Raw genomic sequence first — 27,797 nt, forward strand, 5'->3', positions numbered from 1 at the left:
AACTCTTTGCCAGCAGGTCAGGAACTATTTCAGTATTTTAAGAAACAGTACAGTGGTCCTGGTGCATACCATGTAAATCCCAACCAACCCTCCACCAAGTGCCCAGACACAAGTGTCCTGAGTTGGGTTAGAACAGGGTGAGGGACATGTTCCGACTATCTTTCTATTCATCCATTCATTTGCTTCGAGGAGCAATGCTCCTGCCATCCAGAGAGATAACCCCAAGCCTCCAAGCAGACAAGCAGAGATTGCGCAAACTCTGCAAAGGCCATTCGAATCAGAGCAGGGTCCAAACAGAAGGGTTCTACAGGGGGTGAAGGCTGCCAACAGGTCACCAGGAGAAAAAGCTGAACTGCCCCAGGAGTGAGGGACAGAACAAGATATCTGAAACCAGATTCTGATCCTGATGCTGCAGATAGAAGCCCAAAAATGTTTTACAGTGAGATGCTAAATCTTTTTTTTTTTTTTTTTTTGGTAAAACAGATCTTGAGGGCACATGCTGAGACAGTCGAAGCTCTTCATGCAGGCAATGCTGAGGGGTGTTTGTGTCTGTGTGTGTGTTTGTATGTGTGTCTCTGTGGGTATTTTTTAGGAGGCTACCCCTTATTAGAAATCCTTCATGAAACATCACCCAGTGAAGTGCTTTTGCAGCACCCGTACACTTGAAAGGTGCCTCTTGTGGCTCACTGCAGCCCTGTGTGTGGAGAACAGCCCACAGAATTCCAAGCACGTGGACACAGGAAGATAACTGGGCGCAGTGTGGACAGAGGACCTCACCCTCAGCATGTTCTAAGAACTCAATGTTACCAGTAGAAACAATGATTTCTCCTAAAGCTACAGGCCCTTTACAGTGCTTGTTAACGTTTGATGGGACTCCAACCCTAATCAAGATCCTGGGGACAGGGCTTCCCTGGTGGCACAGTGGTTGAGAGTCTGCCTGCCGATGCAGGGGACACGGGTTCGTGCCCCGGTCCGGGAAGATCCCACATGCCGCGGAGCGGCTGGGTCCGTGAGCCATGGCCGCTGAGCCTGCGCTTCCGGAGCCTGTGCTCAGCAACGGGAGAGGCCACACAGTGAGAGGACCGCGTACCGAAAAAAAAAAAAAAAAAAAGATCCTGGGGACAGATCATGGAAACTGAAGTGGCTGCTGGAAGCCAGGTTTGTGCTACAGAGTCTCTTGCATTTCTACCAGCCCCTAAAACTTTAAAAGGAGCAGCCCATGGAATCCTCTTCCCAGAGTGAAAGGGTTGGGCAGCAGAGTTGTTTTAGGCCCTGAAATGAATAATAATTCTGCTTCTTAATAGGTCCGTAATTAATTCACACATTCGACTGTTCGGTCCAGAAATATGTTTGTGTTGACAATTTTGCATTCGGTGCTTTGAAAACAATCTGTCATGGTTTTATTTGCCTCACCGCCCCAGAAACATCACCACTTTCCAGTATCCACCCAAGTGCTACAATTCCACTACAGTTGCCTGAGGCTCTGCTGGTGGCAACTAGGGAGGGGGCTCAGAATGCCCAGGTGGGAAAAGTTAGGTTTGTGCAAGAGTTATCCTCCTTTGAAGGGACAAGACAACCAGATGACCAGTCAAATCTTGGTTTGCTCCCTCCCAATTCCCATGACAGCTTCCAGCACTCGGCTGCATGGATTTGAGATCATTCTACCACCCCACATCTCCAGCACTGCATCACTGCATCTCTCCCTAACCCTCAAGCACCAATACTGGCCCACATTTGCCAACTTTGGGTTCATACCATCAGTGCACCTAGGTGATATGTCAGGTAGGACCCCACCCCGGCTTTCTTCATCACCTCCTAAGGAGATAAAATCAGAGTGAGAAGGATCATTAGAGGGAAGAAAACAAAAGGCAATGCTGGACAGATGCAGAAACAAGGTATCATTAGTATCAACCTTTACACTGGGTGCTGCTGGGCTTGATTTACGACTGCCACCAACCAGTGAGTCAAGGGTCTCACACAGCCCACTGTTCTCTCCCCTTGCAAAAGAAGAGGAGGGGGGGGAAGGAGGAGGGTCCTCAAAATGGTCCTGGCCCAGGTCTGAGCTACAAACCTCCAGTCTAAGCTCCAATTTCCCCACAAGCCCTTGGACCCAGCGACCTTGCAAAAACATCGCTGTGGAATAAAGCAATGTTTTCCAAATGTTCCCGAGACGCTTAGTTGCCTATTCAGTTTCCAGATTTCTCCCCTGGACATAATTTTCTCTATTCCTCCAGCTAAGTACAAATAAAAACCCTGGACATTATGAAAGAAACATAAGAATATTCTGAAAGGTGGAGAAAAGAAGGCAGAATAGCCAGGGACACTGGGACCCAACAAACGACATGGTAGTGAGTACCCTGGGTTTTCCTTTTGCTTCATATATCTCAGATTGGAGCTCAAGCAGTTGGCAACCAGGAAATGCCGACAGATAAGATTTTAAAAGCCCCAAGAAAAGCCTGGGCTCTCTAGCCAAAGGACTAGAAAAGGTACAGCCTGGCAAGACAGAAAACTTGTAGACAATAACAGCTTGCTCCGACCAAACCCATAGAAAAGGTTTTACCTCCCCACTACCCATTCAAGCAAAGGCTGAGCAGGGCACCTAGATTTCCATGCTCTTAAGGCTGTAACAAGGCATCCAATACCCTATATCCATGGAGTGTCAAAAAAGCCTAGTAGGGAGCCAGACTTTCATACTTGCTGGGCAGTAACATGGCCCCTCCTCATGGTGTCACTAGAGACCATCTGGAGAGCCTGAACTTCCACCCCAACCCAGCAGTAGCAAGGTGCACCTACCCATTCTCCTGGTGTCAGGGAAAGTCAGGTGGGGGACAGGAATGAGGCACTCCTCCCACTATTCAAAGAGGTATCAGTGGAGCCTACTAGGGAGACTAACCTGGAATTCTTCCCACCTCAATCAAAAATCATTTGTCCCACCAAGAACCAGGAAGATCTCAAATTGAATGGAAAAAGACAATCCATACATACGAAAACTGAGATGACTGAGATGTTACAGTTATCTCTCAAGGAATTTGAAGGAGCCATCATAGACTACTCCCAATAATTATGAACATGTGTGAAACAAATGGAAAAAGAGAAAGTCTCAGCAAAGAAACAGAAGATAAAAAGAAGCACTAAATGGAAATTTTAGAAATTAAAAAAACAAAGTTTTAAAAAATCAATGATGGGCTCAACATCAGAAGGGAGGAGGGAAACAGAGGTAAGAATTGGCAAACTGGAAGACATAACAAAAGAAAGCAAATAGATTTTTTTTAATGAAAAGTGCCTCAGAGATTGATGAGACTTTAACATTCATGTGGTCAGAGTCCTAGAAGGAGAGGAGAAAGGGGGTGAACTTAAAAAGTACTCAAAAGAAAAAAAAGACAAAGGAAAAAATTTGAGAGCAGAGAAAGAAAAATGACACCTTACCACAGTGGAAAAATAATTCAAATGACAGCAGATTTCTCATCAAAACCCATGGAAGCCAGAAGAAAGTGGTATAATGTTTTTCAAGTGCTGAAAGGAAAGAACTGGCAACACAAAATCTATATCCAGCAAAACTACCAATCAGGGATGAAGGGGAAATCAAGACATCTTCAGATGAAGAAAACTAAGAGAATTTGTCACCGGAATGCCTACTGTAAAAGAAAAGAAAAAGAAAAAAGAAAGCTAAAGGAACTCCTCTAAATAGAAAAGGAAATGACACAAGAATTCTTGTAAGTAGGAAGAAAACACAGTAAACAAAATTATGGTAAATACAATAATTTCTCTACCTCTTTTGAGTTTTCTAAATTATGTTTGATGGTTGAAGCAAAAATTTACCACTATCTGATATGGTTCTAAATATTTGTAGGAGAAATGTTCTAAACAATTAGATTATAAATACGGTTTATAATCTGGTTGTCTTTACCAGTTCACTTGAACTGGTAAAATGATGACACCAGAAGACTTTGGTAAGCCATGTTTATATAATGTAATGCCTAAGTAATCATTTTAAAAGTTGTACAAAAAGAAACACAACAGGTTAACCAAAATGAAATTCTTGAAAATATTCAAGTAACCCACAGGAAGGCAGGAAGTAGAAAACAGAAATGAAAAGCAGAGAAAACTGACAGAAAACAAAATATAAAATGGCAAACTTAAGCTCTAACATATAATTAATTACATTAAATATTAATGGCCAAAATATACAAATTAAAGAGACAGAGATTGACAGAATGAGGACAGGGAGTAGCCCACCTATATTCTATCTACAAGGAACTCACTTAAAATATAACAATATAGGGCTTCCCTAGTGGCGCAGTGGTTGAGAGTCCGCCTGCCGATGCAGGGGACACGGGTTCGTGCCCCGGTCCGGGAAGATCCCACATGCCACGGAGCAGCTGGACCCGTGAGCCATGGCCACTGAGCCTGTGCGTCCGGAGCCTGTGCTCCGCAAAGGGAGAGGCCACAACAGTGAGAGGCCCACGTACCGCAAAAAAACAACCCTACACCTGTTATTATATATGATGGTAAAAGACTGATGCTTTGCCCCTAAGTTCATAAACAAGTCAAGGATGTCCACTCTCACCACTCTTATTCAACATAATGCTGGAAGTTCTAACCAGAGCAGAAAGCAAGAAGAAGAAAACAAAAGGCACACAGATAGGAAAAGAATAAACAAAACTGTTCCTGTTCACAGATGACATGATAGTCTGTGTAGAAGATCCCATGGAATCTACCAAAAAAACTCCTACAATTGAGTTGAGCAAAGTCAAGGGGTACAAAATCAACATTCAGAAACCAACTGTAGGGCTTTCCTGGTGGTGCAGTGGTTGAGAGTCTGCCTGCCGATGCAGGGGACACGGGTTCGTGCCCTGGTCTGGGAATATCCCACACGCCGCAGAGCGGCTGGGCCCGTGAGCCACGGCCGCTGAGCCTGCGCGTCAGGAGCCTGTGCTCCGCAACGGGAGAGGCCACAACAGTGAGAGGCCCGCGTACCACAAAAAATAAAAATAATAAAACAATTTTTGAAAAAGAACAATAAAAAAGGAGGATTCAGTCCGATTTCAAGACTTAAACAGCTATAGCAATTAAGACTGTGTCATATTGACAGAGGAACAGACACATAGATCAATGCAACCCAGAAACAGATCCTCACAAATATGCCCAACTGATAATTAACAGTTCAATGGAAGAATTATAGTCTTTACAAAAAATGGTCCAGGAGCAACCGGACATGGGGGTGGGTGGTACTCAACCCAAATTTATATAAAACTTAACTCAAAATGGATCATGGACTTAAATGTGAAATGTAAAATTATAAAACTTATTTGAAAAAAATAGGAAAAAATCTTTGGGATTTAGGATTAGGCATAGAGTTCTTAAACTGGAAACCAAAGACATGGAGCCATAAAGGAAAAATTGATAATTTGGACTTCATCAAAATTTTAAAACTTTTACTCTACAAAAGACCCACTTAAGAAGATGAAAAGACAAGCTACAGCCCAAGAGGAAACGTTTGCAAACCACATATCTGACAAAGGACTAGTATCTAGAATATGCAAGAACTCCAAAAGTCAACCACAAAAAAGTAAACAATCCAATTAGAAAATAGGCAAAAGATATAAAAATGCTTTTCATCAAAAAGGATAAACAGGGCTTCCCTGGTGGCGCAGTGGTTGAGAGTCCGCCTGCCGATGCAGGGGACACGGGTTCGTGCCCCGGTCCGGGAAGATCCCACATGCCGCGGAGTGGCTGGGCCCGTGAGCCATGGCCGCTGAGCCTGCGCGTCCGGAGCCTGTGCTCCGCAACGGGAGAGGCAACAGCAGTGAGAGGCCTGCGTACCGCCAAAAAAAAAAAAAAAAAAAAAGGATAAACAGATGGCAAATAAGCCCATGAAAAAATGTTTAACATCATGAGCCATTAGGGAAATACACATTAAAACCACAATAAGATATCACCACCTACCTATCAGATTGGTTAAAATTAGAAATAGTGACAAACCGAATGCTGGTGAGGATGTGGAGAAACTTGCTGGTGGCGATGTAAAATGGCACAGCTACTTCAGAAAAGCTTGGCAGCTTCTTAAAAAGTCAAACATTCAAGTGCTATAGGCCCAGCAACTGTACTCCTGGAATTTATCCCAAAGATCATGTAGACTTACATATGATTCCATTTATATAACATTCTTGAAATGACAGAAATATGGAAATGGAGAACAGATTAGTGATTTCCAGAGGTTAAGGAAGGAGCGGGGGCAGGATGCGAGTGGCTATGGCTTTAAAAGGAAAGCATGAAGGATTCTTGCGTGATGGGAATGTTCTGTAGCTTGAAGTGTATGGGTGTCAATATCTTAGTTGTGATACTGTACTTCTCATTTTACAAATTGTTACGGTTAGAGGAAACTGAATCTCCAGTGATCTCAAAATTAAAAGTTTAATTTTTTTATAGTTAAAAATTTTTAAAGGGTGAAAAAAGGACCATAAAAAGCTTCAAAAGAAGGTGGGGTGGGAGCACCACTGTGCTTCCCCAAGCTCACTGGCTTGAGGCATAGGAACTGTGAGGGAAAGGACATGGGGTTGCCAGATTAAATACAGGATAGCTGGTTAAATCTGAACTTCAGATAAGCAACACATAACTTTTTAGCCTAAGTATGTCCCATACAATATTGGAGACACACTTAGACTAAAAAATTATCTGTTGTTCATTTGGAATTCAAATTTAACCAGCCGGCCTGTATTTTTATTTGCTAAATCTGGAAACCCTAGGAGGGAAGTACAGGACACAGGCATCTGGAGGCAGCTGGGGGCTGTAGACTGAAAGAGGGAGGGTGGACCCAGGGAGGAGTAAGAAAGACTTAAGGAGAGAGGCCAGACAGCTGGCAAAGGGATGCCGGGGGACCACAAAGATGCCCCAGACTGGGCAGTGCCTTAAGAGTGGGGGAAGGCAGACACTAGCATGGGAGGTTCCCAAGCTGCTGGGTTTATGGAGCTCTGGTGAAAGGATCCTTTGTGGGTGGTCCACAAAGAATCCAGAAAAAGGGCAAAAGAGTGGATGCTTGAGTCTCCAGTGCTGATCTGGGCTGGAGGGAGCCCGACAGACCATCCGAGGTTGGGGAGGGGGCCGTTTAGGCACTAGAAGCAGCACTCGATTAACCCCAGGCTGTCCCCTGGGCACCCGGGGCTGCTGTCACCGTGATGTGGCACCACCCTCTAGGATCTCCCCTTCCTATGCGGGAAGGGCATGCACACCAGCAGGCTCAAGTGTCCAGGTCGGTGGGCAGTCATGCATCTGATCAAAACTAAAACTAGTCTGGGCACTCGCTCTCAGCCAAAAAGTCACCTCCTGGCCAGGCCATCGCCAGTCATACGTTTTTACGCTGCTCCCGGACACACGTGGTTGCCCCTTCTTTTCACAGAACATATCACTTTCTGAAAGAGTCGGGATTTTTGATTTGTTTTCTTGTTTAGCAGTTGATCCCCACTAGCTCCAGGACTGCAGGCACTTGGTCTGTCTTTACTGCAACATCTACGCCTAGTACCTGGTACAGAGTAGGTGTTCGGGAAAGAAAAAAAGTGCTGAATGAATGAAGGAGTAACTGAATAAACCCGTCTGATGAAAGCTACCCCTTCTGGAGCTATCCTGCAGGCACAGCTCCTTGGAACCTGGTAAAGGCAGAGGGCCAGTCTTCATCCTCCAGGAAGCCCTCCGCAGCATCCTCTGAGCCGCCACGGACTGGCACCTGGGATTGTAGGCTCAGCGTGGTCACAGAGGGACTCAGTTCGTCCTCTCTAAACAAGGGCTCTAGCAGCAGCGTCATTATCTTTAATGAGTCCCTGCCACAGGGACTAATAATAATAATATTAATATTAATAGCTACCACTTACTAAGAACTTACATGTGCTGGGCACTTGTCATATATTTTAAGTCATTAATTCTTCAAACAGCCCCCAAAAGGTAGGGGTGGTGACCCTCTACTGTTTGTGCTGCCCCCTCCTTGTGAAAAATAGATACCCTTTCTCTTTTCAAGATCACCCTCCCCATTCCCACTGTGGGGGGACGAGGGGCAGATACTGGCCCACCTCAGCGTCCAGGGAGGGTGGGTAGCGCCAGCGCAACCAGTCAACCCACTCCAACTCCCTGGCTACAATGATTGCCTCCTGGGCAGCTTTAGGACGCTTCTGAGGCAGTGAGCCTTGGTCCTGAAGCCTTTTCTGCTGATGAAGAAGCACATGCCCCTCTTTGCTGGGACCACTGAGTGGGGAGCTGCTGTCTGTCACTGGCACCGGGGGATCCCACCTGGGAATGAAGGCAACAAAGAGAAAGCAGAGCTGAGAGGCGGGAGAAAGATGGATTGGTGATGACTTTCTTAGAACCCCTGGATCCAGCCATGCCTGAAGCCAGTTACCTAATGTATCCCCAGACTTTTCAGTTACATTAGCCAATAACTCTCTTTTGAATGTTGTAGTCAGTGTGAGTTGCATCCCTGACGTGTCACTGAACGAGACCTGCCTAAACTGCTATGTTAGTACAGCTATGTTAAGATGAGGGCATTTTACAGATGTGGAGCTGAAGCATACAAAAGGCAAAATAACTTAGTTAACCATGAGCTGGAAGTGCTCTTAACCACTCTGATTCACTGTAGAGTTCTACAGTCTATGTGTGTGTGCACACATGTGCACGTTTCTAATTAATATTCATATCTACAAAAGATTGAGCAAACTATTGGTGCTTAATAAAGATCTTGTGGATAAACTAAAATCAGTAACTTCCTAATAAAGCGGCTTTGTTTAGAAAACACTCCCATCAGCAACCTTGGATTCTTACTGCAAGTCAGGCTCACAGCTCACAGTGTGTCTTTGGGGAATCACTTCCCTTCTCCCTACCTCGGTTTCCCCAGGGAAATGGGCTGGAAACTGCACCAGGTGGGGCATCTGTGAGACCGGTCAGCCAGCGAGGGACACCCTGACTCCTTCAGGGCAGGGATCTGCAGTCAGAAGAGGAGGCCTCCCACTTCCTCCACACTGAAGCCCAGGGACCCGCGAGGAAGGGAGCCCTGGACAGGCATCCGCAGCCCAGTGTGAGACTCTGGCACCTACTAGGAGCTCAGGACAGAGCAGGCCAAGCCCTGGGGTTGCAGGGCCCTTGTTTTCTGCCGTCACTCCAGTGAGGCTCAGCCAGAAGCAGATGCAAGGGAAACTGCTCACATGTCAGCTGCTCCCAAGCAGCCAAATGACCATAAAGGGCATCCAACAAAGTCAACTCAATAACACAGGCCTCCAAGTCCATGGCACGGAGAGCACGTGAAGAAGGCCGTGCCTGTGGGCTGGCCCATCAAGATGGTGCCAAGGCCCCAGGCCCTGACCCTCCAGGACTGCCTCCATTGCTACCTCCTCTCCATCCTTTCTCTGCTCCCTGCTGGCTCTCTCCTCTTAGCCTAGAAACATACTCTGGTCTTTCCCTCTTCAAAATGCAAAAGCTTCCTCTGACCCTTGGACCCCTCGGCTCCTGTTTTCTGCCCTTCCTTCCCAGTCTGGAACCTGGAAATTCAAGTCTACACTGCTGGTCTCCCCACCTCTCCTCAACTTGTTCCTCCGTCTGATTTCACTGACGATGCTCATCCTCAGGACAGTCCAGCAGACCCCATTCAGCCTGCCTCCACGGGCCTCTCTGTGGCCCCTCACACTGCTGCCCAGAAGCACTTTGCTGTCTGGGTATAGATGACCCCACGTTCCTCATGCCCCTCCCTTCTCCCAGCTGCCTCACCATCTGTGCTGAGGCCTTCAAACCTCTCCTTCAGCCAAGGCCTTCCTCCTGAGCTCCCCGCCCATGCGGCCAACTGCTGGCCAGACACCAACATTCAGATAGGCCACAGGCAGCTCCTGCAAGGCCAAATTGCCAACAAACTCAAGCTAACTAAGTGTGATGGGCCTCCAGGTGTAGGAGTTAAGAAGATTCCAGGCTCTGAAATCACACTGCCTGAGTTCAAATCCCCCACCTGCAACTTACTGACATTGGACACATCCCCTCAATTCCCCATGTACAAAATGGGGAGAATAACAATGCCCCTCTCATAAGCTGTCGCGGGGTTAAATGTGATAACACATGTAGATATTGACAACAGGGCCTGATACTTAGTAAGTCCTGTTAGATGTTAACGATCCTTACTGGAATCACCATCTTCTTTGCTAACCCCCAATAGCTCTTCTTCAGGCATGGTATCATCTTCTACCTGTCACTCAGAACCTGGTCGCCTGGGACCTTGGAGTCATTCCTAACTTCTCTTACTTCCCATTTCCATTCAATTCCCAAATCCTGCTGGTTTTGCCTCTCAGGTGTTTCTCCAAGCCACACCCTCCTAACCAATATCCTCATCTTCTCTCACCTACTCTACTGCAGCCTTTTCTGTGACCCACCTAACTCCTGCCTCAAAATTTATTCTGTAGTGATACCGAATTGTCTACAATTTCCCCACAAACTACACGGGCTTCTTCTCTATGAACTGGATTATGCTATTTTCCCTGCCTGGAAGGCCCCTCCCACCTTACCTTCCACCTTCTATGAGCCTGATTAGGTGTCACCTCCTCCTGAAAGCTTTCCTGGAATGCCCAGATTGGGCAACATGCCTGTCCTTTGAGCTTCTATATCTTAGACTTAGTGACATGATATTAACTTACCCTTTCAGGTTACCCCCTTCCCAACTTGGCTAGTGGTTCCTCACTGAGGATCTCAATCACTTTTACTGAACTGAGGTTACTATTCAAAGAAACCCACCTATGGAGGGCCTTAAAAAAAGGATGAAATCGATCAAAATGAGAAAATTTCCACTATTTTAAAATCCAGAAATGATGGATTCTTCATAGACCAAAGTACTTGATCAACAGCCTCCTTAAACCAACCAATGAGATTCAAAGTCAGGGAAAGTGAGTTCTCTCACCCATGGGGGCTGTTAAGGAGGGAAGTGACTGTGCCCTACCTGGGGGATAAAGAAGGAGGAAGAGAAGGAGGAGAGAGGGGAGGGGGAGAAGAAGAAGAAAGAATTAGATGATAGGCTCTCTGTACAAGCTTGTTATCCTGACAGAACAGTCCCAGAACTTGAAACGTGATCTCTGGGGGCAGAGGGAGACAGTTTTATCACATATTAAGGTTAGACAGATGTTTTGGGTGTCTGGTGTTACCTGAATCAAAAGCACCACAAAAGAGCTAGCACAGCCCTGCTCAGCAAGATGTGTTCCCAACAGAAAGACACAGGAACCTTTTTTTTCCTTTTCCTTTTCCTTTTCACGTGTTTTTCTCTTCAGTCATATTTGAGGGTTTTGGATTTCCCTGGTGTGAGGGCGAAACACTGATTTCCACACCAGACCTTCCTTCCTCTCCAAAAATACTGCAGGCCAGGTCTTCAGCAAGGGTCCTGGGTGTGGAAACAGCCTCAGAAAGAGGGGGTACCTGGTCTGAAAGGTGGGTTTCAACATGTCTCCTGGGATGTGCTTCTTAAAAACTTAGAAGGCAGAAAACCTCCCTCTCTCTCCAACACACACACACACACACACACACACACACACACACACAGACACACACACCCTGAGCAGACCCTTCCCCTCTAGATGGACCAGGGCCCATCCTGCCACAGTACCAGGAAGACAGACAAGGACCACCCGCCTAGCATGGGGGGCATTTTAAAGGCCTGAGCAGGAGGTGGGAGAGGCTGATCTTCCAAATGCCCCCCATTTCTTCACTGCTGACAGCAAAGCCCAGGCCTTAAGAGGCACCCAGGGAAAGAGGCTGACGTGACCAAGAAAATAACATCTTCAGAATGACTAATGCCCCACCGGGACGGGACCAGCTCTGGCCTGGCTGCCTGCCAGAGGGTCCACAGCCACTTTCCAAGGACACGGAGGGCAAACGTGCCTGACAAGTTCCCCCAAGGACTGTCCCTTCCCAGCTCTGCCCCTCCTCGGGGCTCCCCCCAGGGGCCTGTGAAGCCCTGAGTTAGGACACCAGGGCCCAGAGGCTGAGTCACTCCCTTGGGGCCAACCTGGGTCATAGCAAGTTCGTTATTTCAAGGACAAGTTCTCAGACCCCTCGTCCAGCCATCGGCCTGACAGAGACCGGGAGGGGAGAGGTCTGCGAGTGGATGAGGAGATGAGGAGAGAGCAGGCGGACTAGCTTCCCGGGGCTCTGAGGCCCCAAGGGCCCTGGGGGAGCTGTTCATGTCTTGTACAGAACATGCCCAACACACATTGGGAGATGCTCATCCTCCAGCCATCGGGGGGCTCTGTCTCTGGGCCAGGCCCCCCACAAGCCTTCCTCAGCTCTCGCTCAGCAGGCCCCGGGGAGCCCAAGGCGGGGGCCTCCCGCAGAGGCATTTTCCAGGGTGTCGGGGAGTGGGGCGCGGGGGGGGGATCTCGGGGGAGAGAGGCACAGGGGGAGGTGAGGAAGGGGCAGCTGGGTGGAGCCAGGTCGTCCCCACAGGAGGTCACAGAACAGAACTGTGGACTGCTCCAAGTTTTTGATGTGTCTGCTCAGGGAGGGAGTGTCTAAAACCATTTCAAAAGCTGGGGGAAGCCTAGAGAAGGGGGGTCTCATTGTCTGTGGGGAGGGGGGATTTCAAAGGAGACCCCGCCACTGAAAAGTTTCAAAAGACCCTTGCCTTTCGATCAGCTCCAAATCACGCCCTCACCAGCGGCAGCCAGGAGCGGGGTGCTGGGAAAATGTTTCCAAGGAGACGTGTCCCTGAGTCATCGTAATTCCCGGGGTTTGGAGGCTGCAAAGCCACGATGAGGCACCCCCCGCAACCCGCTATAAAAAGGTCAGTTTAGCATCCCCCGGGGGTGGGCTCCCACAGTCCAGGTCCCTGGGGAGGCCTGCCTCAGACCCCCAGTGCCCCGAGTTTATGAGAACGCCACCAAGCTGAACGGCGTCACGTCTATCTGCCGAGTACCCTCGGTGCCACTAAGGGGGGCTTCTACCCCCGTCAGCTCCAGGCAGCCACTCTGGGCTCGGGCCATTTAGCAGGGGAAGCTGTCCACAGGGACACTGGACAGTGTCTACCGGGGCTGCAGCGCCAGCCCCCAGCCAGAGCTCGCGCACCTGCTTCTCTTCCATTCACACCTCCCACAGTCACTCCCGCCACCTTCCCCAAGCCACCAGGGCCAATAGGCACACAGCACAGGCCAAATATAAGTTCCATCACCTCCCTCCTCCCTTCCCTCCCTGCCTCATTCCCTCACCTCTGGACCAGACGGGGCAGGTCTCTGTTTTTTTTGCTTTTTTTTTTTGCATAACGAGTTTATTTTTTAAAGGCATACAGACAATAAACAAAGCAAACATTCCATCAGATATTAACTTCTCCCAAGTATTATTTGTCCTAGAATTGTTCCATTAAGTTCCAGTCTCTAGACATCTTAAATTCGATAAGCATCTTCATCAGATCCATTATTTTTCTTCTGTCGAATTTAACTATTGTTTTCTGTTCGTTGGCTTACTTTCTCAAGGATTTCTATTAAAACTTGTTCTGATACCTTCCCACTTAGTTGTCCATACCGTGCCCTCTCATCCCATTTTCTTCCCCCTCAACACTGCACCCAGATTAATCTCCCCAAAGCACCCAGCTACAACCAGGCCATACTCTGCTCCAAAACCTTCAATGGCTCCCTAGTGTGTAAGCCCAAGGTTGTACACTCAGGTGCCCAGAGGGGCCAGGCGGGGGCCACAAATGAGCAAAGCATCCCCCCAACTCACAACAGGGACTGGTGGGGCCTGTGGCTCCAGCTGCTGCCCAGCTCCCATCAACCGTGCTGTGTGGGAATATGGGCCATGGCTGCCACCTCTCCTGGTTTCTCAAGGGAAACCAAATAAAACACCCACCAAGGGGCCCCCAGATTTGGACCCCAGCCTACAGGGTCAAGTCCAAACCCGAATCCCTTAACCTGGCCTTCAAGGCCCTCCATGGTCCGGCCCCAAGCCACCTCCCCACCCTCACTGCCCATGACATTACAACGTGTGATGCCTCCATCCTAGTCAAGTCGGGCTCGTCCATTCCCCAGTCACCTCCTCTGCCCCTGACTCTGAGCTTTGCTCACCCCGCAGTCCTCCCACAGATGCTGCTTTCCACCTTCTAAGCCTAACCACAACACATCCTTCAGGGACCTGCTTCTTCCTTACAATCAGCTCTCCGAGGGCCCTGTTCTCTAGCAACTGTCCTTCATTGCTAAGCTGCTCCCTTTGCCAGGGATGGCCCTAAACCACAGAGAAAACGCCTCCTTAGCCTTCAATGCCCAGGCCTTCCTGACGGACTTATTTGGATCCAGCAGTCCCTGTTCCGGAAGCACCAACCTCACTACACTGTGCTTACTGGATGCCCATCAGCCTCCCCCGTGGACAGGAGACCCCTGAGGGCAGGGCTGGGTCTCGTCCGCCACAGGCCCTGGCAGGGGAGCCACACACAGTGGAGGGAGCCACACACAGTGGAGGGAGCCACACACTGTGGAGGGAGCCACACACAGTGGAGGGAGTCTGGTTTTTATTCAGACCCTGGCTCTGCTATTTCCTGGCTGGAAGAACTTGGGTAAGTCATTAAACCTCCTCTGTGAGGTGGAGAGCTAGAAGCTACATAAGTACCCGGCCTGTGGTGGGGCTCAGTCCACGGCAGCTGTTAGCATCCTCACCCAGTGTGACCTCCCGCCACTGCAGAGTGGTGCTGTGGTGTCTTCTACGGGATGCTGTGAGGTCTCTGAGGGCAGGGGCCATGTCCCCTTCACCCTCTATCACCCACAGGGACCACCCCAGGTCTCTACATGCAGCACGTGCTCAACGTTCTTTGGTTGATGGAGGTGATGAGGTGAGGGAAGGAAGGGCAGGTGAGGGGGGCAGGGCAGAGTGAGAGGAGATACAGCCCTGCCACCGGAGGTGTAGCTCCAGCAGGTCCCTAGCCCGAGCCAAGGGCCTGCATGTGAGACCTCGTGCAGCTGCATAAACGTCTTGCCTGGACGCTCAGGCTCTGAGACCAACAGCTCCTTGCTGCCTGCTCTCCAGGTCCCCATACCCCGTGCATCCTGAGAACAGGCCAGCTCACAGCACTGCCAAGCGAGCCTGGTGAGGGGCCCTTTCCAGCCACCAGCCGGGACTTCTTGCAGGAGCCCCACCCTCTGCTCACACAGAGACCCAAGTGCCAATCAAATCCTCCTTTCACATCTTCCACCACTCCAGTTAAGAGCAAGCCCTCGCCTTCCACCTGTGGACACACAGCTTCCAGGTGCTGCGCAAAAGGAAAGGTGGAAGGGAGAAAGGAGGCGGGGAGGAACACCTTTGAAATCACCGTGGTCCAATTAGCCAGCCTCTCGACCTTCGTACTTACAAACAAGAGCGCACATTAACACCTGCTACAAAAGCAAACATTTTTAGATATCTTCGCCTTCACCTCCCTGACACTGCCGTGAAAGCGCGCTCAGCAGCCAGTGACGGACAGAGTAGTTTCCTTCTTCTACTTCAGCAGGGGCCTCTCACAGAAGGAACTAAAAAGTCACCAGTCTTCCCGTCGGGCTGAATTCCCAGGGTCCCCTGCCCCTCCCGTGCTTCTCAGGTCCCCTCGTCATTGAGGGAGCCCCACCAGGCACCCAGTTGTGCTCAGCGCCTTCAGGGGACCTGCCCCGAGTCACTGGGACGCTAGGTACCCAAACTCACTGAGCAGCAGCTGGCGGGGACCAGGGGACTGCAGCTCCACTGAAGAAGGGCCTTATTATGTACAATGTGGATGATGGCACAGATGTGGAACAACTCTCACAGGCTGAGGTGGGAGGGAGACTTCATACAACCGACCGCTTTGGAATTGTATTCATCTGTATCTACTGAAGGGGAGCCCACTCGTATCCTGTGACCCACCAATTGCAGTCGGAGAGACATTCCCATCAAAACCGCATGTGCGTGTCCACCAACGACCCATACAAGAATGGTCACAGCAGCACAGTATTTGAAACAATTCCACAAAGGAAACTACCCAGATGCCCATCAGCATGTGTATCAAGAACTGATAAATGGTGACGCGTTCACACAATGGAACATCATACACCCGTGAGAAGGGGCAATGTCCAACCACAGGCGCTAATATGAACAAGCAGAAGGCACCAGACACACGTGAGCAGAGACGGTGTGATCTCATCTACATAAAACGCAAAACGACCACAAGTAACCTATGGTGTTAGCATCACGATGCTGAGGCCCTTTTGTTGGTGGGGGAAGGGGCTGGAGGGGGCCGAGGGGGGTTTCTGGGATGCAGGAATGGTCTGCTTCTTCACCTGGGTGTTGGTTACCCAAGTGTGCTCAGTTCGTGAGGATCCACTGAGGTGGACATTTCAGTGGACCTTTTTTTAATGTACGCAGTCAAGGGTTTTGTGAAACAGCACTCTGTTGGCATGGCTGTTGCTAAGACTCTAATGAGAACATATGAGAGGCAGAAAAATGGAGAGAAGGTCAGGGTCGGGATGCTCAACCCAGGCCTGATCTTTCATCACTCAGACTGCGGGAGTCTTGGAGAAGGTGATCACGCTTCCGCCAAAGACCCAGGGCACCAAAATTCCAGAAGTTCTCGAGGCCCTCACTGCCAAACCCACCCCCTGGGCTAGCCCCATGCCACCAGAAATCCGCTGTGCCCTCTCTTATAGCAAGGGCCTCCCTAGCCACCAGGGAGACCACAGCCACCCACAGAAGGCAAGTAAGACCTCAAGGCTTCCCTCCATCCCTCGGGCCAAGTGGGAACACGATGGGACTTGGAAAGCTCCCTTCTTTAAAGGCTGAATTTCCCAAAGTCCAAGACCGCTTGAAGAGGAATGGGAAAAGCAGCGGAATAACTCTGTAAGCATTCTGTTTTGACAATGTGCCTGAGGAATTCCCCACGTTTAGTGGGGAAACGTGAGCAGTTAAATCTATTTGATGCCATGACATACGAAATTGAAGCGTAATTGCCCCTGAGTGCTTGACAACTGGAAAGCACTTCATTTCAGAAATGGAGGGAAATTTATGCTGGGAAATGGAAGAGACTGTCAAAAGCTGGACTGCAATGGGAGTGGAGCCACGCGAAAAGAAGGTTCGGGCGGAGAAAGTGCTCCAGTTCTCACGTTTTTAGTCCCATTTGAAACGTCGCAGAAACAGCAGCAGTGACTCTATCCTTTGAGCTACAAGCCAGTGAAATGATGATTGGAACCAAACATTTCAACCCCGAGGAGCGGCCGCAGCACAGGTGGGAGGAAACGCATGCTTACCAATCATGTGGTTGGCAACGTGGATTTGGATCTCTCTCTCGTTCTCGAAGGTCATCTGACACTTGATGCACTGGTACGTCTTCTTCTGTTTGAAAACCAAAAGGAAAGGAATTAGACAGCCAGGCTGCAGAACAGAGCAGAAAGCAAAAGTTCCTGGAGGCCATGGCTCAAGACTTCCCAGAATGGCTCTGATCCACTCCCAGTTCTCTCCAGGCCATTCTCTTCCCACCTGCCTCTGCATCCAACTCAGATTCAGCCTGGGGACGTGGGGACAGGCTCCACTGCAAGGGAGCTGCTCCTCTGCTCGACCCTGCCCCATCCCAAGGTGAGGGCACACAGCAGAACCACAGAAAGGAAGCTGAGGCAGGCTGTTCTGCTTGGGGTATGCTCAAATCCATCTACCCATCTTCCACCCATCTATGCCTGCTGCATCCACTCATCCATCCATCCGTCTGTTCATCCATCTGTCTACCCATCACTGTCTACCCACCCCCTGTCTACCCATCCATCCATCTAAACACACACACACACACCCATTCATTCATCTAGCCGCCCATCCATCCAACCATCCAATCATCCATCCATCCATCCATCCATTCATCTCTCTTTGCACCCATCCAACTACTCTCTCATCTATTTACCTACCCTAAGAACCAAGTGGCCAAGCAGGGGAGACTGCTTCCATCAGCCCTGACACTCAGGGGTTCTGAACGAAGAATCCCTCATCTGCCCTAGACACACAAGGCCCCGGGTGATCCTACAGCTGGCTTCCACACACGGGGAGCTATTACCAACCGCTTTTGTGGGGAGGGGGGCAGAAAAATGGAGAACATGAAAAGTTTCAAAGCTTCTCGAAGACTGGTTCCAAAGAGTGGAGCTTCAGTGTGAAACCAGCCCACTGTGGACAGGTGTGTTGCCTGAGTGGGGGAAGGGCTGTGGCTGTGCGTTTTTATGAAGAGGGAGGGGTGGTGTGGGAATTCAAAGTATCTAAGTTTTTTGAAGACTACTTTGGGTCCTGGGATGATGGGGCCTCCCTCGACCTCTGGAAAACAGGGCAAGACTCTGGATTTCTTGGCTGAGCACTGAGACCCAACCCTCAACGATGCAGCCAGGACGAACCACCAGAGGGCTCAGCTGTCGCAGCCCCACCTCAGCCCCACCCGAACCTGCAGTTCTTCTGAAGGGCCTGGTCTCACCTCCGGGCTTTTGTCTATGCCGTTTCCTCCACCTGGAATACCCTCTCCGTCCTTGAGGACTCTGTTCAAATGGCACCTCTTCTGGGAAGCCTTTTCTTCCCACCCCAGAGTGAGTTTAGGATCTGCCCGGGCCCCTGAGCTTATGCAGAAAGCACCTAGATGCTCCGCATACGATTTGTCGTGGCCAATTGATTTGTTTGCTCGCACTGCAGTGTGAGCACCCAGAGGGCCAGGACGCGTTCTGTCCACCTGTGGGGTCCCAGAAAGGACTGCGTGCTTAGGAAGCATCTGTGGAACAAATGAGCAAAGTTGGGAAATAACACGTGCCACGCCCTCTATGAGGGCAGAAGGGACAAAGAGAAGTCATCCCACGGTGACTAGGGATCCTGGATCCCCACCACCCAACACAGGGCCCAGCCCAGAGCGAGTGCCTAATAAGCACTGAACTTTCATCATGATTCCTACTGCTGCTGAGAGACTGTTGAATAAAGGAATGGAGAAACAACTGGACCAGCTGGTGCTGGGAGCTCCGGGCTCCAGGCAGGGTCCCCGCTGGGGCTCCAGGGCCCGTACTGATAAGACCAGAGGGCCTTGCTCCCAGTGCTTCGGGAGACCTGGGCGTTCAGTATGTCCTCAGAACAGCCACAGCGTTGGGCCCGGAAGCAGGCATTCAGCACGGAAACACCCGGGAATAATGGGTGAGTCTCGGGGAACAGAACAGGGGAGCCTCACAACAGGCAGAGGAGATTTCAGGCCAGAAGAGACAGCAGGGACTGAAGTCTTCTGAGGGGCACAGTCGCAAAGCCTCGGCTCAGCTCCTCGTCTGTGCTCATGGAGCACATGGACCCTGGGCTTCTCCACCATCAAAATCATTCATTCCCTCTCACATGTGTCCCTCACCCACTCTGCCTGGCAAGTATGAGTCCTTGATGCTTAAATGGATGACTGACTGAATGAATGAATGAATGAGTGAATGGTCAAGGCAAGAATGAAGCACGCCCCAGGAAGCTCCACGTGGAGGAAGCCCAGAGGAGCCTGCTGGACAAGGGAGACTGTGCCCCCCACCTCCTTGGCTGGAAGTCTCTAGAGGCCACGGCCAAGGCCACGGCCACGGCTAGTCCAGACCAGTGCGGGGGGGGCAGTTCATGATCCAAGTGCTATTCCTCCGCGGGGCAGATGAATGAAGTAGGTTCACTGTGCTTGAAAGATAAATCACCGGGAGCCTGCCTGGACAGGACGACAGCATACCCCCAAATGTCCCCCCTCAGTGGCAGGAAGAGGACTGGGCCCTGCCTCGTGGGGCAACAGGCTCCCGGGGAATCCCAGGGGAGTGGTCACAAGAGCTGCTGACCAAAGAGCCTGGGTGTTCACACGCACACACAGAGCACGTATGCGCAGGCATGGACACGCATGTGAGGATATACACACAGACTTGCAAACATCCTACATACCTTGCCCCAACTCACCACCAACACGCAAGACCCTCACACACACCCACAACCCCTACACACCACAACCCACTTGCTCCCTGTAACACAGACACGTAAGTGCAACACCCCCAGAGAAGTGGAGACATCCTCATGGACCACGAGTTCACGGAGCATCCCCAGTAACACACACGCTTTCAGTTCTCTCCCTGGAACCCTGACAGCCATCACACCCATCACTCCCCAATGCACCCACGGATGCACAAGCAGCTTTTGGCACAAGGGTGTGCACTGACCCTTGTGGACACACATGTAGACTCATAGGTATACACACGCACATTCACAGTCGGGCGTGCACACACACAGGTTCACCAGCACCAACACTCACTAAGGCACATGTATACCCATATGCCCCCACCCAAAGATGGCCCTTTGGGCCTTGCATGTGAGACCAGGGATGTCCAGGGTCTGCAGGAGCAGGCACCCAGGCCAGGCTGTGGAACACAGCACGGGGAGAACAGGCGAGGACTCTCACTCTGTCTACCTCCTGCTGCCCCCCATCCGCACCTCAACACCTCCTCTGGGTCCATCTCCCTCTTGCTATCCCCCAAAGACCCCATCCTCCTCTGCAGGTTCAGCCCCCGCTAGGAGACGTAATCACAGAAAAATAGAACTTGGCATTCAAAGCACCTCCTCTGCATAAGCGCCTTCCCCGGGGCCCAGCCCAGGAGAGCCAAAGCTGAACCCTGGCACCTAAGCCAGGGCTGCCTTCCCCAGCATGGCCCGAGCAACCCCAGAGGGTCCCGGGGCAGGAAGAGAACATGCTTGAGGGTGTGGAGAGGGAAAGGGAAGAACAGGGGAAAGACAGCCACGGCCGCTGAATTCCCGCTGAATCATGATCGCAACTCACATTTACTGAGCACCTACTATGAGCCTACTATGTGCAGGCACCGTCTCTTCTGAATTACTCACAATGACTCTGCAAGCTCCACTTTAGGGATGGAGAAAGTGGAGTGTCAAGAGGCTAAATCATTTGGTCAAAGCGTAGCGCCGGTGATCAGGAGAGCTGGGACTGGACCCCAGGCAGGCGCCCACCAGAGCCACTGTCTGAGCTGCCGTTCTTGGCTCCATGCCAAGACCACCCCACACAGCCCTGCTCTGGGTGACGGAAAGCTGTCACCTGAACAAGCCCGTGAACCTGGCAGTCTGTTTACCCTGCAGGAAGATGGAGTGTGAAAGCACCCAGTCTACCTCCCCACCCCACGCCGGACGGGGCACCGTGGTAATCTGGTGAGTCGATGAGGGCCAGGGTCTGCCCACAAGGGGCTGGAATTGGGGTGATGTTGTTATTACCCGTAAACAGAGGGGGAGGCGGAAACCTCACCGCTTCGCTCCAGCCAACAGCAGCCTCGGCCCCATGGGAACCCAGTCCTCAGAGAGCTGGTTGCTATGGATACACTCCCGAGGGTCCCAGCCTGCCAGCCCCCAAGCCCCTGTGCAGCCCCCAGAGTCTGCTCTTGTATGCGTGAGCCCTGGGGGAGGGAGGGGTGGGCGAACAGACAGCTGGGCCCCTGCCCCCAGGCGTGCCCAGGCAGGGGGCGAGGCCCCAGAGGCTGTGCCTCCGCTGGGGAGGTACCCGGGCTTTGTCTAGCTCCTTTCTGCAAATGGCCCATCTGCCCAGGCCTCTAGATGTGAGTTCACGCTCCCTTCTCTCTCACAAGACCAGGAACAGGGAGAGGAAGGCCTTCTAGGCTCCCAGAAAACAAGCCCCCTCGGGTTCGTAGTTCCGCACTCCCACGCACAGCTGTGCATCCTCGGGTACGTGGCTCCACCATTCTGAGTCTGGGCCCCCTCTGTACCAAAGCCAAGGTCATGGCAAAGGTCCAGGGTGTTGCCATGGAAACAGTATAAGAGTGGGTGCCCACACAGTAGGGGTTTTACGAAGTAGTACTTGATACAGGATCCAGCCTTCAATAGCCAAAGGCTCTGGGGACGCTAGAAGCAGCCCCATGGCCGGCAGGAGCCCCAGTGTGGGCAGGGATGGGGCTGGAGCGCACCTGGGAGAAGGGTATGCAGGGGCCCGGCCGTGCCACACTGTCCCACCGCATGAGCACCGGGCTGACCACCCTGGACCCCACCCTTGCAACTAGGATGGGCTCCAGAGGCGCTGGCTGAAGGGCTGGTCAAGAGCTCGGGCTGGGGCACCACCTGGGCTCTAATCCCTTCTCTGCTTCTTTAAACTGCAGGGCTCACAGCAAACTACCTAATTGCTCCTTGCCTCCTTTTCCTCATCTGTAAAGTGAGTGTTGTAAGGATTAAATAGACAGAAAGTGCCTGGATGTGCCTGGTACATCCTTATTCCTCAATAAATGTGAGGTGTGATTATAAACGGGAAAATAACAAGTGATGGTTGCTACGTGCCCAGCACGTCTTTACTCATTTAATCCTCAGGGCAAAACACTGAGGTCAGCAGGGAGACAGTCACAGTATTTGACAACTGAGCAGGAACACGCGCCGGCCAACCAGAGCAGAGCCTGGTTAGAAAAGCAGAACGACCCCCCCGGTCCCTCCCAGGTGATGCCACCTTTGGACGTAGACACTATTGCAATTGCTATTACTAGTGGTACTATTATTACCCTCTGGCTTTACAGGTGAGGACCGAAGCCCAGAGAGGTCAAATCATAAGTGGGTACTGGAAGGGGGAGATTTTAATGCAGGCCATCTGACTCCAGGGCCCAAATCCTCCCCAATCCACCCACACTGGCTGGCAGCAAGCTGAGGCTCAGGGGGACAGAGCTGGGCAGCCGTGACCGCACTGTGCTCAGGACCTCTGAAGGGTGACCGCTGGACCCTTACCTAGAAGGCTTTGCTCAGTCATAAGGCCTTAAGAAAGTGGTCCATTTCTGACCCTCCTTGGCTGCCAGACACACCAGAAATAATGGGCGCTCAGGACAAATTTAATCAACCCATCAATCACCTCTAAAAGGAGCTCTCTGCTACAGACGGGGCTTTGAGGAGAGGCCTCAGGCCCCAGCTGGACACACAGCTCTATCCTCATTCAGACGTTTCCCTCTGCAGCTGGGTGATCTTGGTCAGGGCCTCTGGCTCGCTGGCCTCTGTGGGGAGCTGGCCAGGAGACCCCTTAGGGGCCCCCACTGCAGAGTCTCCCTTCAGCCTCTCCCGCCATCCTTCTCTCTCACTCTCTCTCCCCCTCAAAATCCCGGAGTTCCGGGCCCCGGTTCTGATCCCACAGTGAAACACCCTCAGCAGACATCCCTGTCTTCCAGCAGGAACCCTGTGGCAGGTGGCCCTTCCCCAAATCCTGCCCCCCTGCCAGTGGTACCAGCAGTGGCCCTCCAGGGAAAGATACCCCCGAGATCTGCTTGGCATCTCCTCGGTCTGGAAACAGACAACACAGACTTGATGGGAACCCCCGGGCCCGTTCTGACACCTGAGGGTCATGCAGCCTCCAGGCCCACTGGCAGGTGCCCCTTGGTCACCATTCCCAGGGCCCATGTGGACCCTCCAGTAGCTCAGACTTCCCCTGCCTCATCAAAACCCACCGGTTATGGGCCTGCGGCTCCCCCTGACCTGGTAGCCCCCAAGGCAGGGACCGCTTCTGACTCTCCTTAGCTGCCAGGCACCCCCAAAATAAAGGGGGCACAGGACAATTTTGATCAATCATCAGTCAGTCATCAACGATAACAGTAACGGGAAACACTCCTAGGGCCTTCCACGCACCAGCAACTGCACTGACTATAGTGATGCCGTTGATGGTAATAGTACCAGCTGGTGATAACTGCTAGCGTGACTGGGCCCTAAGTGCCGGGTTCCAGGCCCTTTATGTGTACATTATCTCCATAAATTGTCAAAGCATTCCTAAATCTAAAGCCTAAAGAACAGAGTCACTTGCCCAAGAAGACCCAATAAGTGTGTGAATAAGTCCACTCCGCGATCAACGACCAAGACGACCATGAACACTGAGGAAGCGCTCACCGCACCAGCCTTTTATCTACATTATGCCACGGGCCCCTCATAACGATTCTGTGAAGTCGAGACAATTATTATTCCCATTTTACAGACGAGCCCTTGGCAAACGAGGTCCAGGAAGATAAATGCCATGTCACACAGGAAGGGAAATGGTGACACTGGGGTTTGAACTCAGAGTCTGCCGCAATCAGATGTGCTTAACCGCTGCACAACGGCGCTGCTTCTCTGGGCTACTAGAGGGAACGCCACCGGGCAACACAGAGCTCAGCACGGGGGCTCCTCTGGGCATGAGCGGAGCCCCAAGGAGCAAGGTCCAGGCTCGGGTGGGCTGCACTTACCCGGGGCACTGGCGACGTCTGGGCGCCTTTCCGGGGCCCACTGGTCTCTGGAGTGAGGTCACGGTGGTCCACCTGCATGTGGCTCTCCAGGTCCTCGGCACTCTCGAACTTGACGCTGCACTCGGGGCAGCGGAGGCCAGCGCAGGGCCGGTCGGCAGGCTCGGGCGGGGCCAGGCCACCCACCTGTCCGTTGGAGCTGCGGGCCATGCAGCCGGCGCAGAGGCCATAGGGGAGCCCGTTGACGTCGAGCTTCACCAGGTCCTGCTTGCTGCGAAACTCTTTGAGGCACAGGGCACACTTGTACAGCTTCTGCAGCCCCTGGCCGTTGGGGGAGGACGCAGCCGAGCTGCCCGCCAGCTTCTGCATGTGGAAGGTGCCATGGATCTTGAGCTCGAGCGTGGAGGTGACCGTCTGCATGCAGACCACACAGCGGAAGCCTGTGAGGGAGTTGCGCAGGTCGGGGTGCATCTGGCAGTGCTCGATGAACTCCTCCTCGCTCTGCAGGGGCATCTTGCAGATGCGGCAGGTGCCCGTGTCCAGGCTCTTGCTGTGGGTCACCTTGTGCTCGGTGAGCGTCAGCAGCGAGGGGAAGCGCTCGCCACAGATGGGGCACATGTAGTGCTTGGCAGGGCCCCGGTGCGTCTGCAGGTGCTCCCGGAGGCCATTCTCCGAGAAGAAAGTCCGTGAGCACACGTTGCACTTGTGGCTGCCCTTGATGAACTCAGCCTTCTTCCGGGAGCCGTCGTCCTCACCTGGCCGGATGTTGTGGTCCCGCAGCCTGTGGTTCTGCAGCAGCACCTCCATGGTGTAGGCCGCCCCGCAGATATCGCAGCCGTACATGGGTTCTGACGCGTCCACGTCATCCTCGCTCGCCTCGTGGCTGTTGGGCGCCTCGGGGTTCTTCAGCAGCATGCCCTGCAGGTCGGCCGGCTCGGCCTTCTTGGCGGTAGCCGGGGGCACCCCGTTGGCCGTGCCGTTCTCGGTGGCCGCGTCAAACACGCAGTGCTTCTCCCGCAGGTGCTTCTCCAGCAGGATGATGGCGTGGAAGGCCTTGCTGCAGAACTTGCAGTTGTACTTCTTGCTGTGCGTGGTGATGTGGCACTGCAGCTCCACCTCGGTGCTGAAGGTCTCCCCGCAGAAGATGCACTTGTGTGCCTTGGCCGGGTTGCCCAGGTGGCTGTGTTTGACGTGCACCTGCAGGTCGGCCTCCTTGCGGAAGTCCCAGTTGCAGGCCGTGCAGCGGTACATCTTCTTCTCGTTGCTGTGCTTCACCGCCAGGTGCACCTGGATGGACACCTTGGAGTCAAAGACCTCCTGACACAGGGTGCAGTGGTAGAGCACGAAGGTGTGCATGTCCAGCAGGTGCTTCTGCAGGTCGTCCACCGAGGAGAACTGCTTGTCGCAGCTCTCGCACACGTAGTGGGTCGACGTGGTCATGTAGTGCACCGTCAGGTGCTGCAGGAGGGATTCCTGGGAGTCGAAGTCCTCCTTGCACTGGGGGCACGCCTGCTTGCGCAGCAGCAGCTCCAGGTGCAGCTTCAGGTGGGTCTGGAAGCTCTCGAAGTTGGAGAACTTGAGGTCGCACTGATTACAGGGATACTCGCCGTTGGAGATGGAGTTGGCGCTCACCGAAAGCCGCTGCCGCTTCGGGGACGACACCTCCACGTCAGATGAGACCGGGCTCTGCTCCGCCTTGGACTTCTTGCTGTGGGCCAGCGGGATGTTCTTGTGGTTCTCCTTGATGTGCTTGGTGAGCTTCAGGATGGAGCCGAAGATGGGCGAGTTGGTGCAGTAAGGGCAGGAATAGACCTCCATGAAGGACTGCGCAGGCTGCACGACCGGGGACTCCAGCTTGGCGCTGCCGACGCTGCAGTGGGCCTGCTGGATGTGCTCGGTGAGGGAGGACTCGGTCAGGAATCCCATGGAGCACTGGTTGCAGAAGAAGGCGTTACTGCCGTCGGGCGGGTTGGAGTTGGGGCCGCAGTGGGAGACGCGGATGTGCTCCTGCAGGCTGTTGATGTCGGCAAACATCTCGGGGCAGTAGTTGCAGTGGAAGGCGGAGATGTTACTGAACTGCATCACGGGGTAGGCGTGGTTCTTGTGCAGCTTGCGGACGTGCTCATTGAGGTTGTAGAGGGTGGGCATGGAGTCTAGGCAGATCTGACACGTGTGGCTCTGCTGTGGCTTATCCGCGTGGATGGTCTTCAGGTGGATCTCCAGCACGGCCAGGCTGTTAAAGTCCCGCTTGGAGCAATAGGGGCAGCTGTAGACCACCTTGGACCAGCCCTGCCCGTCATCCCGCATCTTCTTCTGGCCCCGCAGTGGCTTCAAGGTGGAGTCCGGCGTGGAGCCTCGCTCCACGGAGGCGCTGGAGTCTGGAGTGGCGCTGCTCATGGAGGCCACGCTGCCCAGCACGGGGTCAGGGCTGACGCTGTGGTTGCTGGAGTCGGGCTGCCGGTGGCTGTCCAGGTGGCAGTAGACGCCCTCCACCGAGGAGAACTGCTCGGGGCACATGGGGCACTTGTGTTTCTGGTTGGCGTGGGCTTGGTGGATGTGGGCAAGCAGCGCGTTCTCGTCGACGAAGACCTCGGGGCAGTGGATGCACTGCAGGTCGGCCTTCTCGGAGAGCTGGGGGTGGCGGGTGAGCACGTGCTTCTCCAGCTCCTCAGTCTGGCTGAAGGTGTCCTCGCAGTAGTCGCACATGAAGTCGTCCTTCTTGGCCTCCTTCTCCGACTTGGCCAGGTGCTCCTTGTTCTTCTTGTGGGCCTGCATGTGGCTCTGCAGCGAGCTGGTGGAGGAGAAGCCGCGCTTGCACACGGTGCACTTGAAGGGCTTGCTGGAGCTGTGGGTCTTCAGGTGGATCTTCAGGTGGTCGCTGCGGGAGAAGGCCGCCTCGCACTCGTGACAGTGGTACTTCTTGTCGCCCGTGTGCAGCTTGATGTGCCGGTCGCGGCTCCTCTTGTGCTTGAAGAGGCGGCTGCAGTAGGTGCACTTGAACGGCAGCTTGTCGCTGTGGATCTGCTCGTGCCTCTTCAAGTAGCTCAGGCGGATGAAGGACTTGTCGCAGAACTGGCAAGGGTACGGCAGGCCCGTGCCCCCTTCCTCCTCACCCAGGCCCAGGTCACACCCATCTCCGATCATCTGCGTGGGTGACGCAACATCCTTGCTGGAGGGAGACGAGGCCACCCAGGAGAGCTGCGGGTCGTCGTCGCCATCTGCAGAGCGAAGGCAGAAGAGAGATTAGAGGCGATTCCCAGGGCCGCGAGAGACAAGGACAGAAAAGCTCGCGGGCTGAGGCTGTGCAGCTGGCCAACTGCTGCAGGGGGAGTCGGGGCGGGGGGGAGTCTGGGGGGCCGGAAACAAGTGGACATGCGGGCCTTCCAGTCTGCAGAGAGGGTGGAAGAAGGGTGGCAGGATAAGCAGGGGACGTGCCTCTCCCCTGGGCAACACCTTCCTGGACCTCACTGGATGCAGCACCCAGCCCCCCCAACAGGAGGTGAGGTCTCAGTCACTTCCCTGATGGGGAGTGGGGGGGGGATGCAGCCTGGGAAAAAAGTCACCTGAAATGTCCTCAGAGACCATCAGTCCCATAGGCCCAAAGGAGGTAAGTCC

The 27,797-nt window shown here is 52.7% G+C and overlaps 1 protein-coding gene across 1 annotated transcript in view; it reads right to left on the reverse strand.

Annotated features, from left to right (window-relative positions):
• ZNF423 (zinc finger protein 423) overlaps window positions 1-27,797 on the reverse strand; it is a 222,523-nt gene that overhangs the window by 111,367 nt on the left and 83,359 nt on the right. Inside the window, exons 2-3 of the mRNA XM_022555198.3 lie at window positions 24,186-27,400; window positions 17,235-17,319 (exon numbers count right to left, since the gene is read on the reverse strand). Of these exons, the coding sequence (XP_022410906.1) occupies window positions 17,235-17,319; window positions 24,186-27,400 (3,300 nt within the window). The remainder of the gene's footprint in view (window positions 1-17,234; window positions 17,320-24,185; window positions 27,401-27,797) is intronic.

The sequence above is a fragment of the Delphinapterus leucas genome, chromosome 20, assembly GCF_059928025.1.
Source record: "Delphinapterus leucas isolate spDelLeu-1000000601 "Yukka" chromosome 20, BTC_Dleu_Yukka2, whole genome shotgun sequence".
NCBI lineage: Eukaryota > Metazoa > Chordata > Mammalia > Artiodactyla > Monodontidae > Delphinapterus > Delphinapterus leucas.